Source organism: Ursus americanus, chromosome 20 (genome assembly GCF_024610735.1).
Source record: "Ursus americanus isolate L20-20 chromosome 20, mUrsAme1.1.p, whole genome shotgun sequence".
NCBI classification, from domain to species: Eukaryota; Metazoa; Chordata; class Mammalia; order Carnivora; family Ursidae; genus Ursus; species Ursus americanus.
This window is the reverse complement of record NC_142146.1, coordinates 14,186,358-14,208,091: the sequence shown is the minus strand read 5'-3', so window position 1 is coordinate 14,208,091 and position 21,734 is coordinate 14,186,358. Positions and strand designations below refer to the sequence as shown.

The 21,734-nt window shown below is 38.9% G+C and overlaps 1 protein-coding gene across 4 annotated transcripts in view; it reads right to left on the bottom strand.

Annotated features, from left to right (window-relative positions):
- The window catches only part of GADL1 (GAD like acidic amino acid decarboxylase 1), a 162,403-nt gene that overhangs the window by 85,399 nt on the left and 55,270 nt on the right, over positions 1-21,734 (bottom strand). For all 4 annotated transcript variants that reach the window (XM_087870141.1, XM_087870140.1, XM_087870142.1 and 1 more), the window contains 2 exons: positions 18,642-18,706; positions 18,312-18,393 (listed from right to left, as the gene is read on the bottom strand). In XM_087870141.1, the coding sequence (XP_087726267.1) occupies positions 18,312-18,393; positions 18,642-18,706 (147 nt within the window). The remainder of the gene's footprint in view (positions 1-18,311; positions 18,394-18,641; positions 18,707-21,734) is intronic.

Genomic DNA, 21,734 nt, shown 5'->3' with positions numbered 1-21,734 from the left:
TGTCTAAAACTGGTAATAAAACAGAGAAATAGTATGTCAAGATAAGATCCAGAGGACATATAATAGTGACATGTGCTACTCCATGACAAGCGCATAATGAAATGTACTGGGAAGAGAGTAGCCTTATAAAAAAGAAGCCATGAACTTTTTTCTGACAACTGGTCCGGAGCCAGAAATGGGAAAGATAACAATCCATCTTCCTCGTTTCTTTTCAGTTTCTGGACCAAGTTTAAAGCTCAAGAATCCATTAGTAAGTTGTCACAGCAAGAGATGGAAGACATTTATAGTACACACAATTCAGACTCTTTGCCTGGTCCATCATGACCCCTTACCTCTCTTCTTACCCATAGAGCACATGACACGACTCCCACCCTAGTCCTAGCTGATTGGACCAGAGATGGAGGAGACTAGGAATGTGGAATAACACTGAGAGATCTTAATTTAGCTCGTGCTGGTCTTTCGGACAGAGATATAAACATCATACTGTGACGTACCATATTTTACCTGTCACATGAACTTAAAAACAAATAACATTGTTATGAATTTCAATGCATAACAATTGGATCACTTTGGAGGTACGAAATGACAATTTATTTTTCTTTAACTGAAAATGTTTCTGATTTGGTACTACATTTATTTCTAATGCAAAATATTTAATCCGGTCCTTTCCAGAAAACCTCAAAACTCCAAGTGGTATCAAGATTTTCCCTCCAAGAGTTTTCTTCTTCTTGCTCTTTGTGTAACACTGTTGGGATATTTACAAATGCCACTGAGGAGGGCTGCCAGATAAGATAGAAAACTTCCTACTAAATTTGAATTATGTAAAAATTTCACATAAAGTCATAACAACCAAAATTTTTAGTAAAAGCATATCCCATGCCAAATTTGGGATATACTTATCCTAAAATATTATCTGCTGTTTATCTGATATTCAAACTTGACTGAGCATCCTGTATTTTCCTTTGCTTAATCTGGCAACCCTATCCTGAAGTTGGGGAGTGAACATCTCTTTCGTCAGTGTGGTCACTGCTGTCTTTGTGCTGACCACCTGCCCTATCCCTAGCTCAACCCCAGCTAATCTTTCCATCTTCCTGCTTATATCTAAAGACCTGGCACAGCCTCCAGGCTGTCAGATCACAGCCATGCTCCTTGCTTCTTGCCCTTATTTCCAGACTCCCTTTGTGTCTTCTTGTTCATTTTGAATCACTTTTGGATGAACTAGCTCCCTGCCAGCCCCTCGGAAACTTATTGGGGGCTATCTCAGGCACTTCATACTTTAATACACCCCCCACCATATCTATTTAATTTCTACTTTCCAAACTGACATGAGGAATAGGGGAGAGAAGAGGCTTCCCAACTCTCTGAGCGTCACCTAGAACTTGAGCCAAGAGAGGAAAGAACTTATATATCCTGTATTTACAGGGAAATTCTATCCTTCCTTGGTTCTTTTGGGCTTGCACACTCACATTTGATACTTGGTTCCTCTTCAAACACTTTTCTCCCCACCCCAAATGCTTAGGACTGTTTATCTATTTGGGAAAGAAAGTACAAACTAAAAATGGATTCTGGATGATAAGACATCCTTTCAAGAGCAACTTTTGAGTTGAAAAGGTAAAAATTTGTCACTCTTGATCTCTCCTTTAATTTTGATCATTATCTGACTACAATAAAACACATCAGAATTTCATAACATATCTGAAGCATTCAGGAGATTAAAATCTCTTTTATAAATCATTCTTGACTAGAAGAGGAAATCAGCACTGTTATTATGGATTAATTGGAAAATAATTTAAATGAGAACACTCCAAAACAAAACTTAAAAAACCAAACCAAAACGGCCCTCAAACATAAAATAACATTCCTACGGAACAAAAATGTGAAGAAGCAGGAGAAAATGAAAAATAATTAAACTTAATATATATGTGAATTGAAAAATAGACGTAATTAGTCATTCCTTATGGAGAAAAGATAAACTAGATCAGGAAAAAATATTTAAAAAATTAAGATTTTAGGCAAGAATATAAAGCAAAAATTAAATGAAAATGATAGAGGGGTAGTATATATTCTGCTAACATTTGAAAATCTCAGTAAAATGTATTAAATATTTAAGAAAGTGTCAGTTCTTGAAATTGATCAGTAGAGTGGGAAATTCTTAATACTTCAACAAAAATGGGAAAAATAAACACTAGATCAAAGAATTATCTTCCTCAAAATTTCTGAGCATTTTTATGATTGGCTTTTCTGAAGATTCCTAAAAACTGATGATCTCTGTGTCATTGCAATTATCCTAGAATGAAGACAGTTGAAAATGCACTCAAAAATACAATCCAACCAAGATCACCCCCACACACATACACACAGTAGATCAATCATATGTAGACAGAAGCAAAAATCGAAATACGCAAATCCATCGTACATTAAATTACTGCAATAAAATGAGGTAAGTCAGTAACGCAGAAAATCTATCACAGCACAGTTAACTTTGTTCAAGGACTAAAATGATACAACTGCCTTATCAGATAATAAAAAAGAATAGGGTAAAATGTAATACTCATTTCTAGATTATTTCTCAAGAGGATTTATAAAGAATGTATATCTTAAGGTGCCTTTAATAAAATCACAAAGAAGACAAAAACACCTTCTTTTTACTGTTTTTACTGAATATATTTTTGGAAATTCTATCAGCACATTATAATTGCCAATAACTGATAACGAAGCTTACATATCAGAAAGAAAATAAAATTACAGTTGTATATTGATCTAATTCTATATTTAGAAAATATAAGAGAATAACTTTAAATCTCTCAGAATAATTAGAAATCTGGTGAAGTAGTTATATATAAATACTTTAAAGTTTTCCTTTATAGCAAAAGTTGCAGTTAGAAGATTTTTTTAAAAGATTCTATCTGTGATAATAACAATATAAAAATTTATAAATAACCTTAATAGTAAAGCATTTTTGAGTCCTCTACGAAAAAAACATCAAAATTCTGTGATATAAAATCTGTGTCGTTGTTGTTGTTTTCCCAATCAGACAGGAAAGAGTAGGAAGAGGTGGGTATGTAACTAGGTGAAGTGCTCATTGAAGTCATGAGATCAGTACATAGGCATTCATGTATATGTTTGAAATTTCCCATAATAAAAATTCAAAAAAGAATCTTTGTGTTAAATAAAAGAAATCTGAATAAATGGAGAGACATAGCACATTCCTAGGTGGAAAGGCTAACATTTTGCAAAGATGTTAAATCTCAGATGAATCCATAGGTTTAATATAATCCTAAATAAAATCCCAGGGCAAGGATTTTATATTAAAGAAAAATGTTTCCAAAGTTCACTTGGAAGAATAAACAGACAAGAACAGGTCTTTTTGTCAGAGAGTGGGTGAAGACCTGCTCCACTAGATGAAACATATTTTGAAGCTATAATTATTATATTATTACATATAACTTGCCAACTATTATACAGTTTGCCAATGCAGATTTGGCAAACAACCAACAGCCGTTGGCTTCCTCCAAAAATGGAATCAAGTTAGATCCTTGTCTCATCCTATCTTTCAGACCCTTAATTAACATTTGCTACCTTGTCTCCTCCAGTTTATGAACTGATAGAATACTGCAATTCCTTACTTTTTAAAGACTTTGTTTTCACCTGAGACAATTTCCCATTTCCCCTAGTTGATATTTAGTCTTTGTGCCACATTGGGTCTCGTCTGGTGTTTCCAGTGGGATAACTTGCTGTTATGAAAGTCTGGTTTCATTTGAAAACCTTTTTCTGTCGATGAATAGCCATGGTGTGTCATGAAAAGTTGTCAATGAATGGAAAAGAATAGATAGCTGAATGAGATTTGCAAATACCAATATCACCCAGAAGAAGAAGATGGTAACACCCGCAAGTTTGGCTTCCCTGTCTTTCCAACAAAGTCACTGATAACGTAAGCAGTTTTGATTATAAGAGGTGTCTGGATGGGATAAGGGGAAGAGATAGTGTATATTCGGCAATGGAAGAGAATCTACTTAAAACATACATAGAACTTCATCGATGCACACTTCTGAGCTGGACTTAAGATGCTGAATTTTCAGCTTCTGTGATGATGGTAACCATCATTAAAGAAATAAGTATTCTTAAGACTCTGTAAGCCTAACTCTCTCTGTTTCTTATATCAAAGAAAGGGATAAGAATAGACAAAGAAAGGAAGATGCTGGTTATAGAAGCAAAATAGATTAATCTATATCAGCATAGATATAGTAATACGTAATATTCATCTAATAAAAAATTTTAAATGATTTAACTTTGGCTAGTGAGTTACAAGCAGTTTTCACGTTCCCCGTTGCACTTGACTGTGCTATCATGATCATATATTTCTTTAAAAATGGAAAGAGGGGAGCCTGGATGGATCAGTCAGTTAAGCAGCTGCCTTCAGCTTAGATCATGACCCCAGAGTCCCAGGATCGAGCCCCACATCTGGCTCCCTGCTCAGTGAGGAGTCTGCTTCTCCCTCTCCCTCTGCTCATCCCCCCACTTGTACTCTCTCTCACTCTCTCTCTCACTCTCTCAAATGAATAAATAAAACCTTTAAAAAACAAAAATAAATAAATACAAATGGAAAGAGAATATGAATAACTATTATTTTAAGTCAGCTTTGCTGCAACTAGCTTTTCTAGACCAGCCTTTTCATCAGGGTTCTACTCTTAACTGATCTGCACTCCCTAAACCCCTGCTTTTTACTCCATTACATAACTCTATGACATACATTGCATATCATATTTTAATTATTTGCTTGAAATCTGTTTCCCTTACTAGCTTTGAGTTCACTTAGGGCAGGGATCATGTCTTACTCATCTAACACACAGGAGGCTGCACATATCTGCAGGTTGAATGAAAGAATGAATAAACTAACAAATGCTTATCTCTGCTGGGCAGCACTGAATAGCAGCTGATTATTAAAAAGTTAAAGCCTGGGGGCACCTGGGTGGGTCAGCCGGTTAAGCATCCGACTCTTGGTTTTTCGGCTCAGGTCACAATCTCAGGGTCATGGGTTCGAGCCCCACGTGTAGCTCACTCAGCACAGAGTCTGCTTGTCCCTCTGCCTCTGCTCCTCCCCCCACTCACACACCCTCTATCTCTCTCTCTAAAAAATAAATAAACAACGTCTTTTAAAAACTAAAAAAATTAAAAGTAAAGCCTAGTATATATCAGTTCTAGTAATAAAGGACTAGATAAATTGGAAATGCTCCTGCTGTAGAAAACAGAATATATTTGAAACAGAACAACAAAAAAATTGCATCTAATGAAAAGCATCACAGACCTGCCCAAGACAGGAATAAACTACTGAGAGGTCCAAGGAGAGGAATGGAGCTTCAAAAGGTCAGCCAGAAATGTCTCTACCCCAGGGACATTTTTAGCCTGAGGGAGAAGAGCTAAAGCAGGAGCCGGAAGGGTGAGAAGTAAGGGAACAGAGACTGTGGCCACCACATGTGGGGACCTGTTGTATCACCATCCCGTCTCACCAACAGACACTCCAAGTACTTCAGGAAACAGAATTCAAAGGTGCTCAGGGTCACTAAGGGCCATAAAGCAATCCTTTCTCTTGTTCAGGATTCAAAGGTCTCCACCCTGAAATGGTCTGCAGGGTATACTCTGGAGATCCAGAAAAAACGTCAAGCCTTCATCCTAGACTGCTAATTGTCCCAGATGGCCAGAATGAAAATAAAATCCTCTCTCAAGGAAGGTAACTCCACTCTATGTTTTAAAATTATTCCTAAAAGTAATTTCTCAAACAAAATATTCAGTAAACCATCAAAAATCATAAGGTGTCTCTCTAGACAATATGAGAGCTAGGAACCATAGATGCAAGAATCAATAGGAATAGCACTCAAGGGAATTTAGATACGGAGTTAGCAGAGGTAGATTGTGAATCTATGTTTACAATGTTCATGGAGACAAAGGCTGACCTTACAAATGTCAACAAGAACCTAGAGGCATTATATACATGAAAAAAACTCAATTAAAATAATAGAACTGGAAAGACAATAACAAGGTAAATGCTGAAGGAATGGCTTTAACAGCAGGTTAGATAGAGCTGAAGGCAGAATTCATGAATTTCAAGATAGGTCATCAAAATTATCCATAACAAAACACGAAGACACAAAATTAGGAAACGTACAAAATACAGTGAGAAACAGAAGAAACAGGAACTCCTGGCTGGCTTAGTCAGTGGAGCCCGTGACTCTTGATCTCAGAGTTGTGGGTTCAAGCCCACACTGGGAGAGATTACTTAAAATAAAATCTTTAAAAAAAATAAAGAAACACAAGAAACAGCAAGAAGGTCTAATATACATTTAATTGGAGTGCCAGAAAAAGAGAGAGAAAAGGAGGCAGAGTTAATAATTAAGTGGATAGTTTTCAAAACTTAGGAAACCTCTCAATCCACAAATTTAACAAGCCCAATAAAGCCAAAGCAAGACAATCCCAATAAAATACATGTTTACAATACCATAGATAAATGGCTGCAACCTAAAGAAAGTTTGAAAATCTTAAAGGAAGGCAAAATAAAAAGTAATTTTGTCATTAAAACAATGATAGGATAGCCTGGCTGGCTCAGTCGGAAGAGCATGCAACTCTTGATCTCTGGGTCATGAGTTTAAGCCCCACATGTGGTGTAGAGATGACTTAAATAAACAAATAAAGTGAAAAAAAAATGACAGCTAACTATGTAACACACAAAGGGGGGGGGAGGACAAAAAGGAAAAAAATAATTAAGTGTAAAAGAAAATTACCGACAGAGCTCTACCTCCAGCAAAAATGAAATAAAGACGTTTTCAAAGAAACCAAGTCTAACAGCATATGCCACCTTTTGATCCACTAAGAAATTCCTAAATATGGTCTTCAAGAAAAAGGACAATTTGAATAGATGGAACCTCAGAGATATGGTGAGCAATGAAGATATGTGCAGAAAAAAGGTTCATGGCCAGTTTTTGTAAAATTGCCAAATGAGAATAACCCAAATGTCCATCAACCGTAAAGAGGAAAAATCAATTGTGCTATAATCATATGGAATACTATAAAACAGAGAAAACAAGTAATGATCAGATTGTACCAAAACATAGATGAATCTTAACAAACATGAGGTAGGGGCGCCTGGGTGGCACAGCGGTTAAGCGTCTGCCTTCGGCTCAGGGCGTGATCCCGGTGTTACGGGATCGAGCCCCACATCAGGCTCCTCCGCTAGGAGCCTGCTTCTTCCTCTCCCACTCCCCCTGCTTGTGCTCCCTCTCTCTTTGGCTGTCTCTCTCTCTGTCAAATAAATAAATAAATAATATTTTTTTAAAAAATGAGGTAAATCTGAGCAAAAACAACAAAGTCAAACCAAAAATACATATAGACTGCACGATTCCTTCAGAAAGGTAAAAGGAAACTCTGTTATCTGAAGACCCACACTGCAGAGTACACTGAAAAGAAAAGTAAGAAAGTCAACAACAGAAAGGAGCCCATGGGGGATTTCTGGGTTTCTGGCTATGTTCTTTGTTTGAATCTGTATGGGAACTACTTGATTATTCTTTTTATAACAATAAACGAAGCTGTTTATTTACATCTTATGAATGTTTTCATATTTTTCTTATATTTCATAACCATTCATTGAAAAAAAGACCAACATCTTCCAAACTCCCAAAAAAGCCCTCAGAACGAACTACCAGAGAAGGTATTGAGTTCTTTTTGCAATTAACAAAACTCTCTAAGTTATAATTTCCCATCAGTTTCATAATGGCTTAAGGGCGATATGTTTGCTGTGTGAATATATACGCATAAGTATATATAGAAGTCATATACACCTTGAATTTAAAAATATGGTGACTATTCACAGAGTTTCCATTTTTCTATTCAGCCTACAATTGATTTCTTTATTATATGCCGTTAACAATTTTCCTACAACTTAGGGTTTAAGTACAATTATTAAAAGCCTATATAAAATAAATTTACATTTACCACTGCTGAGTTTCTACAAAGTCAGAATAATTCCTTTCACTTGGACTCATATTGACACTTTGAATTGTCATGGAAGAAAACCCCAGAAAAAAAATTAACTCCCTGAAAGTTTTTGTCCTTGAAACAACAAAGCTGGAAAGCCTAATTAGGAATGTCAGGTATGTTTTTAGATATCTTCCTTGGAAAACAACATATATGACAACTAGAATTGTACAAAGGAAAACAAATAGAACAATTTATTCCAAGAAGTCAAAAGGGCCTCCAGCATCATACCAGGGAATGGAAATAGAAGAGAAATCCTGTTGCAATGAGTTCATAGTAAAATAAAGGGGGGAAAATGGCAGATGCTTGGAATCCTTTAAAAATGCGAAAACCAACTTTTATCCACCTGAGGCAGGTAGCACACTAATTATGGCAAGAATTTTTCCATTAGCTTCATTCCATGTTTCCTTTTATGCCCTTACCTTTTATGTTGCTTGATTTTCTTAGATTTTAGCTTATGTAATTCTCCTATATTATGAGACCCTAATCAGTTTTTTGTTTTAAGGTGAGACAGAAAAAAATTCAATCTGAAAATAGAATCCTCTTTCTGGGGTATTTTCAGCTGCTAAGCCACAAAGGTAGAATTTCATTTTTTTCCCCTTTTTCATCATTTCTTTGCAGATCTGAAGTCTTCTGTGTTGATTGGCAGAGAGGCAAATGTTGGGGTCCCCTACTGAAATGGGCGGGCTGCCATGAAGAATGCATTCTTTACCTGGAAGGCTATCAGAGAGATTCTCACACTCGTAGGGTTCTCCAGAAATAGATGGGCAGAAGATATTACATCCCAGAATGGGCAACACCCCAACTCATCTAAGTCAAACTGACGAAATTAATGTAGCTTAATCAGTGGGACCAGGTGGCAGTCACCCAAAGGTTTGAAGGAACTCAAGGATGAAATTGGGAAGCTGTTGGCCAAGATACTGGATCCAGCATTACAAACAGCCAACATTACAAACAGCCAGATTGTGAATGTCATTCTGTCCATTAGAAAGGGTCAAGAGAGGACCCAGGGAACCTTAGAAAAGCAAGGCTCTCTTCCGCTTGTCCAGTCGCCAATAAAGAACAGCATCATTAGACACTAAAACGAAAATAAGTCCTAAGGGAAAGACAATATGGTTTCTGAAAAAGGAAAGCATGAGTCACTGATTTATTACTGGTCTCTGAGGCATGTAGATAAAAGGCCAAATGTTGGCACAGTTAGAGTAAAGACTTTTTTTAAGAGCCAACATGAAATGGCATGTGAGGAGGTAATGGGTATGTCAAACCATATGGATAAGACAGACAATTTCTACACCCCGACAAAATTCCAAGGTACTGGCAGGAAGGACACTTTTTAAGACTTGAAAGAGATCAGGCTGTGATGATAGAGGGCATGCTACTTCATACTGCAGGTAACAGGCTTAAAACACATGACCATTGATGGTTTTGGAAAAAGACACAAAGTAAGTTGACTCTGGGAAACACTTCACTGAGCACTGAGTGTCAGGCTTTGTACTGAGTAGTGGGACTATGCAATGAATAAGACCCCGTCTTCCCTCCAGGAGCTCAGTCTGCTATATACACGAGTCCAAGAACCATGGAATAGGTTCTGCATGGGGACTTAGGCCCATTTACGACAAGTTGGTAACTACTGATTGAAATCAGCTAGTACGACCACCTTAGGCAGTAACTCATCCCTTGGAACCACAGTTCACAGAGGAATTAAGATATTAGGCTATATGGAGCATAGATCTAAAACAAAGTGCAACTCCTTTGTTAAAATTAATGACAATTTCAGTACCAACACAGAAACCCTAAAACCCAACACTACTGGTCTGTTTGGTGGAGAAAGACATAATGGATTTTGAATATGTGCAACTCTAACATTAATTATTATATCCCTTGACCTCCCGGAGAGGGAAAGTAGACAAGATAACGGTGCTTGTCATGACTGATAACACCACGTGAAGGGTTTTTGTTTTTGATGGGACACACACATCCGTACACGCATATGCACACATTTCCAAAAGCCTCGTGAAAAGAAAATCCACTTTGGTTTCTTGCAATTAAAAAAAAAAAAAAAAAGCACCAAGAATTTAAAAGGGAGAGGGCTATTTGCCAACCATGAATTCGATGAATTCTGCCAGTTTTATGCAATCTCAACCTTGCTGAAAAGTCTAAAACTTTTCTCCGTTCACGCAAGAACATCCAAGACACAGAGAATAATTCTGGCAGCATCAAGCACAAGAGATTGATGTCTCTCCTACAAGTGAAATGCTTTTTTTTTTCTAATCAGTTTTAAACACCTACCTTCCCCTTTTCTGCCACATTACCTAGAAGCTGTCATTCCACAGAAACTTATAATATGGGTGTATAAGGGAAGTGTGAGTGTTCTCCCGTATGAAAAAAAAAAAAAAGAATTTCTTTGATGATCAGATTGCTCAGTATTTTCAAACCATCTAATGGCACTTCCGTAGAAACTCCACGAAGAAAAACAAGAATTAAAAAAGAAATCCTCACAAAAGCAGGCACAGTGTGTTCTCATTTCTCTGATAAATCTACTTTCCCTTCTCTCTTTTCTTGCACAGTTTAAAAAAAAATGGCCTACAATAATTGTCACTTGCAATATCAGTTACCACTCAGAATAAAAATATAAATGGGGCTGAAAACTCTCTGCCTTCTCCTGGGGGACCATATTGGGAGATAATATTAGGCTCCCTTTTCTCGTTTTCACTTTGCATCACAGGGCCTGGCCCGTAGTATACTTTCAGTGAGCGTGTGGAATGAATTTCCTATCCTCTTCTTCTGACTACTCCTTCTCCTAAAGAATAATTGGGACTACATTCTTATCCTCCTCTAGAATGAAGGAAAGAATTGCAAGCTTATTGGCCTCACGTTTGAAAGCTAGCCCAGAGTCTCATGTCAATCCCTCTGTCTAAAAAAGATCCCTCAGAAGGAGCTATGTCAATAGATAAAATTAGAAAATGTTTATGTGTGTGTCTGTACATGTGGGTGTACAGATGTCTTGCCTACTAAACTGACAAAGCTAAAAACCCCTGTGATGTCAAAGATTAACCCACACACATACTCTGCTAATGAGAAGGTAAACAGTATTTTAAGATTTACTTCTTTATGTAAGAGAGAGAGAGGGAGAGAGTGAGCAGGGAGAGGGGCAGAGGGAGAGGGGGGAGAGAATCCCAAGCAGAGTCCTCACTGAGCATGGATCCCGACGTGGGGCTCAATCTCATGACCCTGAGATCATGACCTGAGCTGAAGTCAAGAGTCAGATGCTTAACCCACTGAGTCACCCAGGTACCCCACGTAAGAGATATTTTAGAAGGAAAATCAAGAAATAAGTATAAAAAACCATCATGAAAGATGATCGTGGCTCTTCTATGTCTAGGAATTTATTATAAGGAAAGAATATAGGATATACATGAAGATTTAGCCTCAAAGATGGCCGCCAAATCTCTAATGGCCAAATAGTAAAAGGACCTAATTGAGTGCTTGCTTCGGCAGCACATATCCTAAAACAATCTAATGGGTCAGCAATAACAAGATGGTCAAGATCATTACAATACGTCAAAATGATAAACTACTACACAGCAACTAAAAATGTATAGAGGGGCGCCTGGCTGGCTCAGTCGGTTAAGCGTCTGCCTTCGTCATGATCTCAGGGTCCTGGGATAGATTCCCACATTGAGCTCCTTGCTCAGCGGGCAGCCTGCTTCTCCCTCTGTCTCTCCCCCCTACTCGTGCTCTCTCTCTCTCATCCTTTCTCCCTCTCTCGCTCAAACAAATAAATAAATATTTCAAAAAAAATGTATAGAATGGGACGCCTAGGTGGTTCAGTTGGTTAAGCATCTGCCTTCGGCTCAGGTCATGATCCCAGAGTCCTGGGACTGAGTCTCGCATCAGGCTCCTTGCTCAGGGGAAGCCTGCTTCTCCCTCTGCCTTCCTCTCCCCCTGCTTGTGCTCTCTTTCTCTGACAAATACATAAATAAAATATTTAATAAATGGATAGAATGCATATTGGTTCAACAAAAAGCATTTGGTTAAACAAAAATACCATCCTAAAAGCAAAATATCTTATAATTTTTTTTAGATTAGGTATGTGCGTATGTATACACTTAAATGTATATGTGCAGGGGAAAATACATAAAAGGGCATCTTCAAGTATCTGTATTCTGTCACTTTTTCTTCATTTTTCTCCATATCTGAATTTTCTGATTCAGATGCATCTAATCTACAATGCATCTGAGTTACTTCTGAAACAAACATACAAAAATAGACATAATAAAAAAATCATAGCATCAACATAGTCTTTCCTAAAAAAAAAAAAATTGTTCAGTGACATTGTTCAGTGAAACTGGAAGTGCCTGTGAGTTAATATCGGGTGATAATGGTCGGTAGAAACGGAGAGGAAAAATCTATACTCAGAAAGTCATCCGATTAGCATGTTTCTCATTCTCATATATCTGTTAGTTTTTTTTTAACTAAAAAGTCCTCCTAATAAACACTAAAAAATCAAAAAACCAATATTGAGATTTTCCCCTATCTATGCACTGATTCTTAGACTATATTGCCTTTTCTTTTAGATCAAAGCATCAAAATTGTCTTTGATCCACAACAGCCATGTAGTGCCAGCATTTACATCTGAAGTCAACCTACTTATAATCACAGTTTTTTTTTTAAATGTCTGATTTTCTTTTCATCCCTGTGCTGCAGAGATGGTTAGTGATAGTATAACTCTGAGAGCAGCAGCTTTGCTTTGTTTTGGACGTAGTCTTCTCTACTAATACAGGGCATTAAAAATGCAACCACCACAGCTAGTCAATCAGGAGAACAGCATTGTGAATGTCAGGGCTTTGAGGGTACAAATTAGGGAATTAGTTTTTCCCTTAACAGAAGTATATTCACTAAGTAATTTGCTTTCTTTTAACTAGAGTTATTCCCTTCCATTAACTGGAGAAGTAAGTCCAAATTAAAACCACTATTCATCAATTACCGCTGGAGGCAGGCTCAAGCCTTGTGTTAGGACCGAGGCAATAAAACTCATCAATTGCAATTTTCATCATTGTTATCTCAGAGCTCTCAGAAGGAATAATTTGGGGTAGGGGAAAAACTGGCAACTCCTAGTTATTGCTGACACGATGGCAAATATTTCTGAGGCTTTTTTCATTGATTTAAGCATTAAATTTTTCAGTGAATTTTAATCTTGCCCTTGTTCAGTGAATCCTTGCTAAGCACTGCGGATGTAGCGGCAAATATGATAGCGTAGTCCCTCTCCCCATACAGCTTGTGTTCTAGAGGGAGGGGAAGTTAATACAGGAGAAATCGTAATGATGAGCTCTTTGTTTTGGACGTAGTCATGATTCAACAACCATGATGAGCTCTTATAGAAAGGGCACAGGGTCTGCGAAAGAACAGTGCGGAGATGCCAGTCCACCTGGCAAGTCTGGGATCTCTTCCTTAAGGAACTGACATGTCAGCTTCAACACGAAGGGCGACAGTCATGCACACTCCTAATAATAATCATCCCTCGAAGAGTATTTCATTAGTGACACTCTTTCCTGATCTTCCTCCTATGTCCCCGGCTGTTCTGACCTCAGCTTTCACAGACTCTAAAGCTCCTAAGTTCTATACCCTCTTCTCTTCTCACTCCCAAGGTCCTCCCAAGGCAATCCATTCCACTTCTAGGACCTTGAGGATCGGCTACATGTTAGCCACTCCCAATAAACTTTTCCAGCCCAGACCCCTTTTCCTAGGTCTGGATCTACGTGTCAAGTGCCTACATGAAACCTTCCCTTGAAAACTTCATAGGAATCCCAAATTTAACGTAGCCAGTGCTAAAATCAAGATAGTTCCTTCCCAAACCTTCTCCTCCTCCAGCAATCGCCATCTGCCTACACACGAACATTCACTCAGTTGCCGTATTGCTAGGCAGGGAGTCAACTATGACACTTGCTTCTTCCTCATGTCCCACATGTAACTGGTAGTTCAGCCCTGTCTAGGGGATTGCTAAAGTAGATCTTGAATTTCATCTCATTCTTCCATCTCCCCTGCCATCAACTCTTCTGCTTCCTCTTCTTGCCTCCATTCTTGCCCACCTCCAGTTCTTTGTCTTAAATGAAAATCTTTTCAGATTACTCCCTGGCTTTAAAATTCTTTCTTTGCTCTGAAGATCAAGTCCAAAATCATTAAAATGATTGAAGACTCTGCAAGTTCCATCCACTGCTTCGTCTCATGTCAATCTTAGCACTATTCTCCGTGCTTCAGCTACAATGGACTTTTTTCAGTTTCTAAAATGAAAAGGATCTTCCCGGGGCCCCTGGGTGTCTGAGTCAATTAAGTGTCTGACTTCGGTGCAGGTCATGATCTCAGGGTCCTGGGCTTGAGCCCCGTGTCAGGCTCCACCCTGAGTGGAGAGTCTCCTTGTCCCCCTGCCTTTCACCTCTGATCGTGAGCTCAATCTCTCTCTCAAATAAATAAATAAAATCTTTAAAAAAGATTAAAATGAAATGAAAAGGACCTTCCTTTCTTAAAAGCTGTGTGTGTGCTGTTTCTTCTGCCCGAAACATCCCAGGTCTCACTGCTCTGTATTCTCTGAGTACCACACTCTTTTCTGTATCAGATAGGAGTGCATTTGGCTGCAAGAGACAGATCACCCAATGGACATGCTTTCAGCAATAATGACCTTTAATGACCTCATACTACAAAATGTTTGCAAGTAATCACTTCAAGGATTTGTGCAACATTTCAGAATTATTATTCAAGACCACAACTTGTCCCCTTTCTGCTCTGTCATCCTGTGCACGTTCCCCTTTTGATTTAGGGATGTCGTCTTGTGGTTGCTGGGTGGCTAGCAGAGTTCCATGCATCATGTTCTGGTACAACTGCATTCAAGGTAGAAGTAAGGGAAAGGATGCTCTCCTCTTGGGTGTATCACTCCTAGCTGCAAGTAAAACCTTTCTCAAGAGCCTCATCACATTTCCTCTATAACACACTGACCATAACTGTGCCCCCATACGGTGGCTCCCAGTGCAGGGAGCCTGGTTAGATGGGTATCAGGAGGGAGAAGGGAAGGAGGTTGGAATAGCTGCAGAATATATGATCAACAGCATCAGACACATTCCTCGGACCACTTATCAAAATAATAAAGAATTAAATAGGAACAGTTTATTCATTGTCTCCCCTGTAAGATTATGAGCTCTTTGACTACAGGAAATGTGTCTGTTTCATAAGCCCAGAATTAGGACAGCACCTGGCCTACACAGGAAGTCAGTTAGCGTTGCTTGAATGATGAATGAATGAGTATGAAAGAGAACAGAGGCAGAAAATAGGTACAAAAGAGACAGAAAATTGCCAACACAAACCTTCTTAAGCTGATTGTCATATCTCATCTCTCATGGTTCAGCTCTCCATTCCAGTTAATTTAAAAACAATCTTTTATTTTAAAAAACGGTAACTTTTAAAAGTGTTCAATCCTTTGCACAATGCATGCAATTTTCCTAACTTCTTAATTCCTTCCATGTGAAATGACGTGGGTATTGTTTTTATTGAGATCCAGGAAGGAATTCTTTAAAAAAATAAAATAGGGCGCCTGGGTGGCACAGCGGTTAAGCGTCTGCCTTCGGCTCAGGTCGTGATCCCGGCGTTCTGGGATCGAGCCCCACATCAGGCTCCTCTGCTATGAGCCTGCTTCTTCCTCTCCCACTCCCCCTGCCTGTGTTCCCTCTCTCGCTGGCTGTCTCTATATCTGTTGAATAAATAAATAAAATCTTAAAATAAAATAAAATAAAATAAAATAAAATAAAATAAAATAAAATAAAATAAAATAAAATAAAATAAATCACCCCTGTAATGGTGTTAGATGATCCAGAAAATTTTGAATTGCCTCAAGTACATAAATGTAAATCAATTCTTGGTGAAATCACTCAAATATCATTTGACAAGAAAAATGTATAAAAGCTAGAACTTTATTTAAAAGACTAGTCATAAAATTTGGGGTCTGAATTTTCCACTCCTGAGAGCATCACACCAACAGATAAGGATATCATTCAGATCAGCAGACTGGGGAGAAGGCAGATGTAGGGTGCCTGGCACATAAGCGATGCTTACCATATTTTTGTTCTTATATCTAGATCAAGGGAAAACCTGGGTATATTCCTGACTCTGTCATGTCCTAAATACGCTAAGTATGGGTAAGCTGAAGTTGTTCCTTGGTTCACAAATGATATGGTAATCTTAAACTACCTTTCCATTACAAAATGCCGTCATAACTTCAGGAGTTAAATGCAGAAAAGCAAAACGGTGTAGAATATAGCCAACAGTAACCAACCTCATAAAATATTAGGCCATCAATTCGTATTGCCAAAAGTGTCTCTATCTCTAAGTGCAGATTCTGTTCATAGTTTCTGATGGATCTTGAAGGGGAGGAAGAAATTTTTCTTTATCCTAGGTTCCTCTAGCTGAACTAAGAATTAAATTTACATGAAGACAGATTAACAGGGAAAAAAAAGTTTTATGATGTGCACATGGAGGCCAAATAATGAGCTTGAGACCCAAACAAATGACCAAGGCTGTTTTTATACATTTCAGACAGTGAGACAATAAATTTGTGAGGAATGGACAGGATAAAGAAAACAGATGCTTGAGAGTTTTAATTAGTAAGGTATTCTTTTTTTTTTTTAAGATTTAATTTTATTTATTTGACAGAGATAGAGACAGCCAGCGAGAGAGGGAACACAAGCAGGGGGAGTGGGAGAGGAAGAAGCAGGATCCTAGTGGAGGAGCCTGATGTGGGGCTTGATCCCAGAACGCGGGGATCACGCTCTGAGCCGAAGGCAGACGCTTAACGACTGCGCCACTCAGGTGCCCCATAATTAGTAAGGTATTCTAAGTGGAATTCGGGCTGAGGCAGCAGATTAGTAAAAAAGGAACAGGTTTGTTTCTACAGCTCTCTTGGCTTTCAAGTTTCTGTCTCTGGTGGTAGGATGTCTTCTTACTTCTTACTACAGGGAGGGTCCCTTTCTTACGGGACATTTGTTTGCCGCTTTCAGAGGACAGAGGGGGCCCAAATGTCGTCACCCTGGCTAATTTCCAAGTACCTCCCATTAAAAATAATCAATATGCCGTCGGGGTGCTCTTTGGGAGGCCTGCCCTTGGCCCCTACCGTATTCCATTTAGACACCTCAAAACACAAAGGGCTCTGACATACAAATGTCACAATTCGTTTTTAAAGAGAGTTGTAACTATCTGCACATGCAAGACTAGGTTTTAATTTTAAATACGGCTTTCATTTGAAATAAAATTCCTTAAAAAGAGAAAATGACTTTAGCATTGGCAAAGGGAGTCCCCTAAGAAAAAAATGTAAACAGATGGCTGAGAAAGATCACCCACATGCCGCACACATATCTTGAGGAGCATTTCTAAGAATGCAGTGGCACTTCCCAGCCTGGGCCACTTCCCACAAGGATCCTTATTTTACCCAGAAAAAAAACACGGGCTTTATACCTGTGGCCAGGAGGAAACTCAGCAACTCTTCCCCACTTGCCCCACCGTGGTTCAGACTAGCTTCCAAACTCCCCCCAATGTTTCCAAAGAAGCTAATAAGTGCGTGGTCGGTGATCAGCCCTGAACTAGCATCTTCCTGTATCAATGCGCTGCTAAGCCCTAGCTAAGCATGTCAGGCATTCAAGTTAATGTCTGACACACATCTGTTCCACTTTCTCAGCAAGCAGAAGTTTCAAGATGACTTAAATCCCAGACTTAATCAAGGAGAACAAAAACTTGGCAATGTTTAAAACTGAGGTTTAGGGGCGCCTGGGTGGCACAGCGGTTAAGCGTCTGCCTTCGGCTCAGGGCGTGATCCCGGCGTTATGGGATCGAGCCCCACATCGGGCTCCTCCGCTATGAGCCTGCTTCTTCCTCTCCCACTCCCCCTGCTTGTGTTCCCTGTCTCGCTGGCTGTCTCTCTCTCTGTCAAATAAATAAATAAAATCTTTTAAAAAAAAAAACTGAGGTTTAAAATATAATACAAATGAGGGCAAGAGAGACCATTTTGCTGTAACAAACGAGATTATATAATACCAAAATCGAATACACGAGATCACCTGAGCAGAAACACTAAATTTTTTTTTTTTTATCTGAGGCTATTTATTTTTCCTTTCCGTGCCACCAACATTTACCAAAGACCTTCATCTATCTGGGTTCCAAAGCACCAAAATGTAAGCGAAAATGAGTCCTCCGCAAACACAGTAGTTTAACCCCCTTCGAAGCCCAAAGGCCAGAAGAGGAAAACTTACAGATTTATCTTTTACGAGGAGAGCACAGCACTGAATCCCAGCCATCAGCATCTTGTGGGGGTTCCAGGCCACGGAGTCAGCTCTGTGATGCAAAAGAAAAAGGACAAAGGAAGGAGGGAACTTAATTAGCTTCTACTGGTGGAAAGAACCGTTTCATTAGCAGCACAAGGATTCAAGGGCTCAATGGTTTCAGTCCTTTGGGGAGACTGGAGTTTTCAAGTAAAAGAGTTACTTCGCCTCTTGTTTTCGGTGTGTGTTGTGTAAGTGTGCAAGATCCAGAGAGGTTCCCTTGTCTAAATAAGAGGTGCTGGGCCCCAAAGCAGTACTTACCTGTGGATCCCATGCAGAAGCTGGCGGTGCTTCCTGGACATCAAGGCCGAGCCACCCCAAGAAGCCTGTCGAGATAGTTACAAAGTCACAACAGTGTTACTGCAATGTTCTGTGTTCGCCAGTCCTTTGTCATAGAAAACTCAGAGTGACAACCCTGGTACTTTGTTTTAAGCCAATGTTATTTCACCCGCCCCCCAACCCCCCCCGCCCCCACCTGTGTGAAAACCACCAGTCTGTTCTCTGTATTTAATAGTAAAATAGACAATATCTTTGACAAGCCCGGCATTCTCCCAGCCCCAGTGTGCAAATGCTAATAATGAGACGTGGGCTGAGGGCTGGCCTTCTGCATAATAAATGTGGCACATGCTTGAGAGGGTGGATAGAGGGGTTCACAGGAACTCGTGGCCAACGAGGAAGGGCTAAGTGGATCCTATTAATTAGATCTTTTCAGCCAAATTGCTTTCAGTAATATCTGCAAATCAAAAATCTAAGAGTGAGAGAAAGGAAGCCCGGGACTTAGGAAAGATGTCCACTGGAGACTTACGCATTATGAACAAAGAACAAGATGGCTGAGAATAAGAAATGGAAGGAAACCCCACAGTCAGGAAGTCTGGAGGAAAGGGAGGGGGAATCAATGTGAGCAATAAGGAAGTCAGTCTGGTCCTTGCAATTGAGCAGACTTCTAAGTCTTAATCTGTAGGGCGAGGAGGGGTGAAGGCTGTGAGGGAATATGAGGGGACCAGCTTGGGCTGTGTTGAATGCCTCCACGGCTATCGAAACCATACAACTTTGCATTGGCAATGGAGTCGTTATTACGTCAAATTTTTAGTAGAAAAACTAAGGTTCAGAGGTGGGAGGTGACTTGTCCCAGGTCTCACAGGCATTTAGTATTACATCTGGCAGCCTCTAGAGCCCCTGACTTTAAATACAGTGTTTACTACCTCTCCTGGGACTTGGAATGAAGAGTGGTTGAGACACGTCATGATGCTCTTCTGGGAGCGAGTGCCAAGCTTTGCGGCAGCCACAGCCTCTGCCTCAGAGAAGAGCCGGACCAGCTGGAATGTTCTAGTCTGAGGCAGAGGCTGAAGTAACATTTGCCCTCCTGGAGAAAAAGAAAACTAAAGTTTTCCTTATGCAGTTGTGTAAAGATGCCTTGTAATTAACCAAATATAAGACATTATCCAATGTAAGAGTCACCATTTTTTGTGTACCACAAAAAAAGAAAAAAAAATGGCATCAACATACCAACTTCAGCTCTGTTAAAAGTAAACAAAATCAGTGTATCTTAGAATAGGTAAAATATGTTACGTATGCAGGGCAACTCGATTTTATGAAACGCCCAGGAGGATAAGCAACCATAATTACATTTAACAAAAATAAAGTAGACGTCACTTTTTAATATTTTAAAGGATTTTAAAAATATTTTATAGAAAATTTCAAACAGAGGCACCTGGGTGGCTCAGTGTCAGTTAAACGTCTGCGTTCGCCTCAGGTCATGATCCCAGGGTCCTGAGATCGAGTCCCACATAGGCTCCCTGCTCAGTGGGGAGCCTGCTTCTCCCTCTCCCTCTGCCGCTCTCCCTGCTTATTCTCAGTCTCTCTCTCTCTTAAACAAATACATAAAATCTTTAAAAAAAAAATTTCACACAAGCCAAGGTAACTACTGCAATGTGGCTGATTTTTATCTTTAAAGTTAATAAACTATACATGGTGTATGAAGTTTCTTCAAGATAAGCTACATAGTCCTTTATCAAACTTTGTCAACAGATTCAATATTATTATAATAACAATATAATGTGATATCACCTTATATCTAGCCTGTAGTATTAAAGCAAGAGTGAATATTGTCTCAATGTGAGCGCTAATTTCTTTACCAGGTCAGATATAACGGTTGTCGAATTCTGTCTACTGCTACTACATGCCTACTGTGTGCAAATCGAATAATTTGTATGGCTTCAACATTTCCTTATAAAAGTGTTCCCTTCAAAAAGTCAACCTTCAGGTTTTTTTTCTTTTTTCTGGAAAATCTAGGGAGGTTTTCATTCATACTTTTAAGTCACAATTCTCTCTGAGCCTCTCTTAAGTCTCTTAATCTCACTCCCAATTTAGAAACTGCTGTTCTTGCTCTGCTTTGCATAAACTATATAATCCATATTTGATGTTTCTTTTATGAGAATGGAATTTTTAAGTATAACTGCTGATAGATTTGATTTTTCCCCCTTATTTCCACAGTCACAAAGTACTCACTTCATATTATCTTTTAGGACATAATGTATTATTATGCTCCGAAGTCTATAAAAATCAATAAGATAAAAGTTGAAATGTGAACGGATACAAATGAGACAATCCCATTTAAAGTCACAAATAATCTACCTGAAGGAGTGCCACTGGCATACTAATAGAGGCTGTAACTTGAGTGAGCTTTATATCATGGATGCTTTTACCGGGTATTAGCATATGTTTAATGAAAGCCATGAGTTGCTGAAAAATTCTCTCTGGAACGCAGACACGTTACTTTGAAAGCATAAGATCATACGAACTATAAAAGTATGTGTAGGTATATCCCCCAAATGCTGTTACCTTCCGTTCAAAAAGTCAAAAATAGTGCTCTTTCTTCTTCTGCTAAGGAGGCTATGAATCACTTATTTACCAGAAGAAAGTTCCCTACCGTGTCATCAGCACTTTCAACCGTCCCTCTATTGGGTTGAGTCAAACTAATTAACTGCTAGTTTTACAAAAAGAAAAAAGAAAACCCAAAAAGCTCAACAAGCATTCATAACGTCTGAATGCAAATTTTTAACCCTGAAGGAGTAGAATTTGAAGAGTTACCTTTAATTAAGGAAAAATTTATTATGAACAACCCCAGGACTAACAAAATTAATTAGGAAAAAAAAGCTAATTCTTTAAGTCAGAAAATTATGAAGAATGTAAATTATCCGGATCCTTCTCAAATAATTATCTATGATGGATCCAGATAAAACCTGCTTTAATTATAGCATGCAATTATGTAATGTAGCTGTTTGCATTTTCCAGCTGATTGGAATCATGTAATGTCAGAGCTGGCAGATACTTTACAGACCACATCAGCCACTT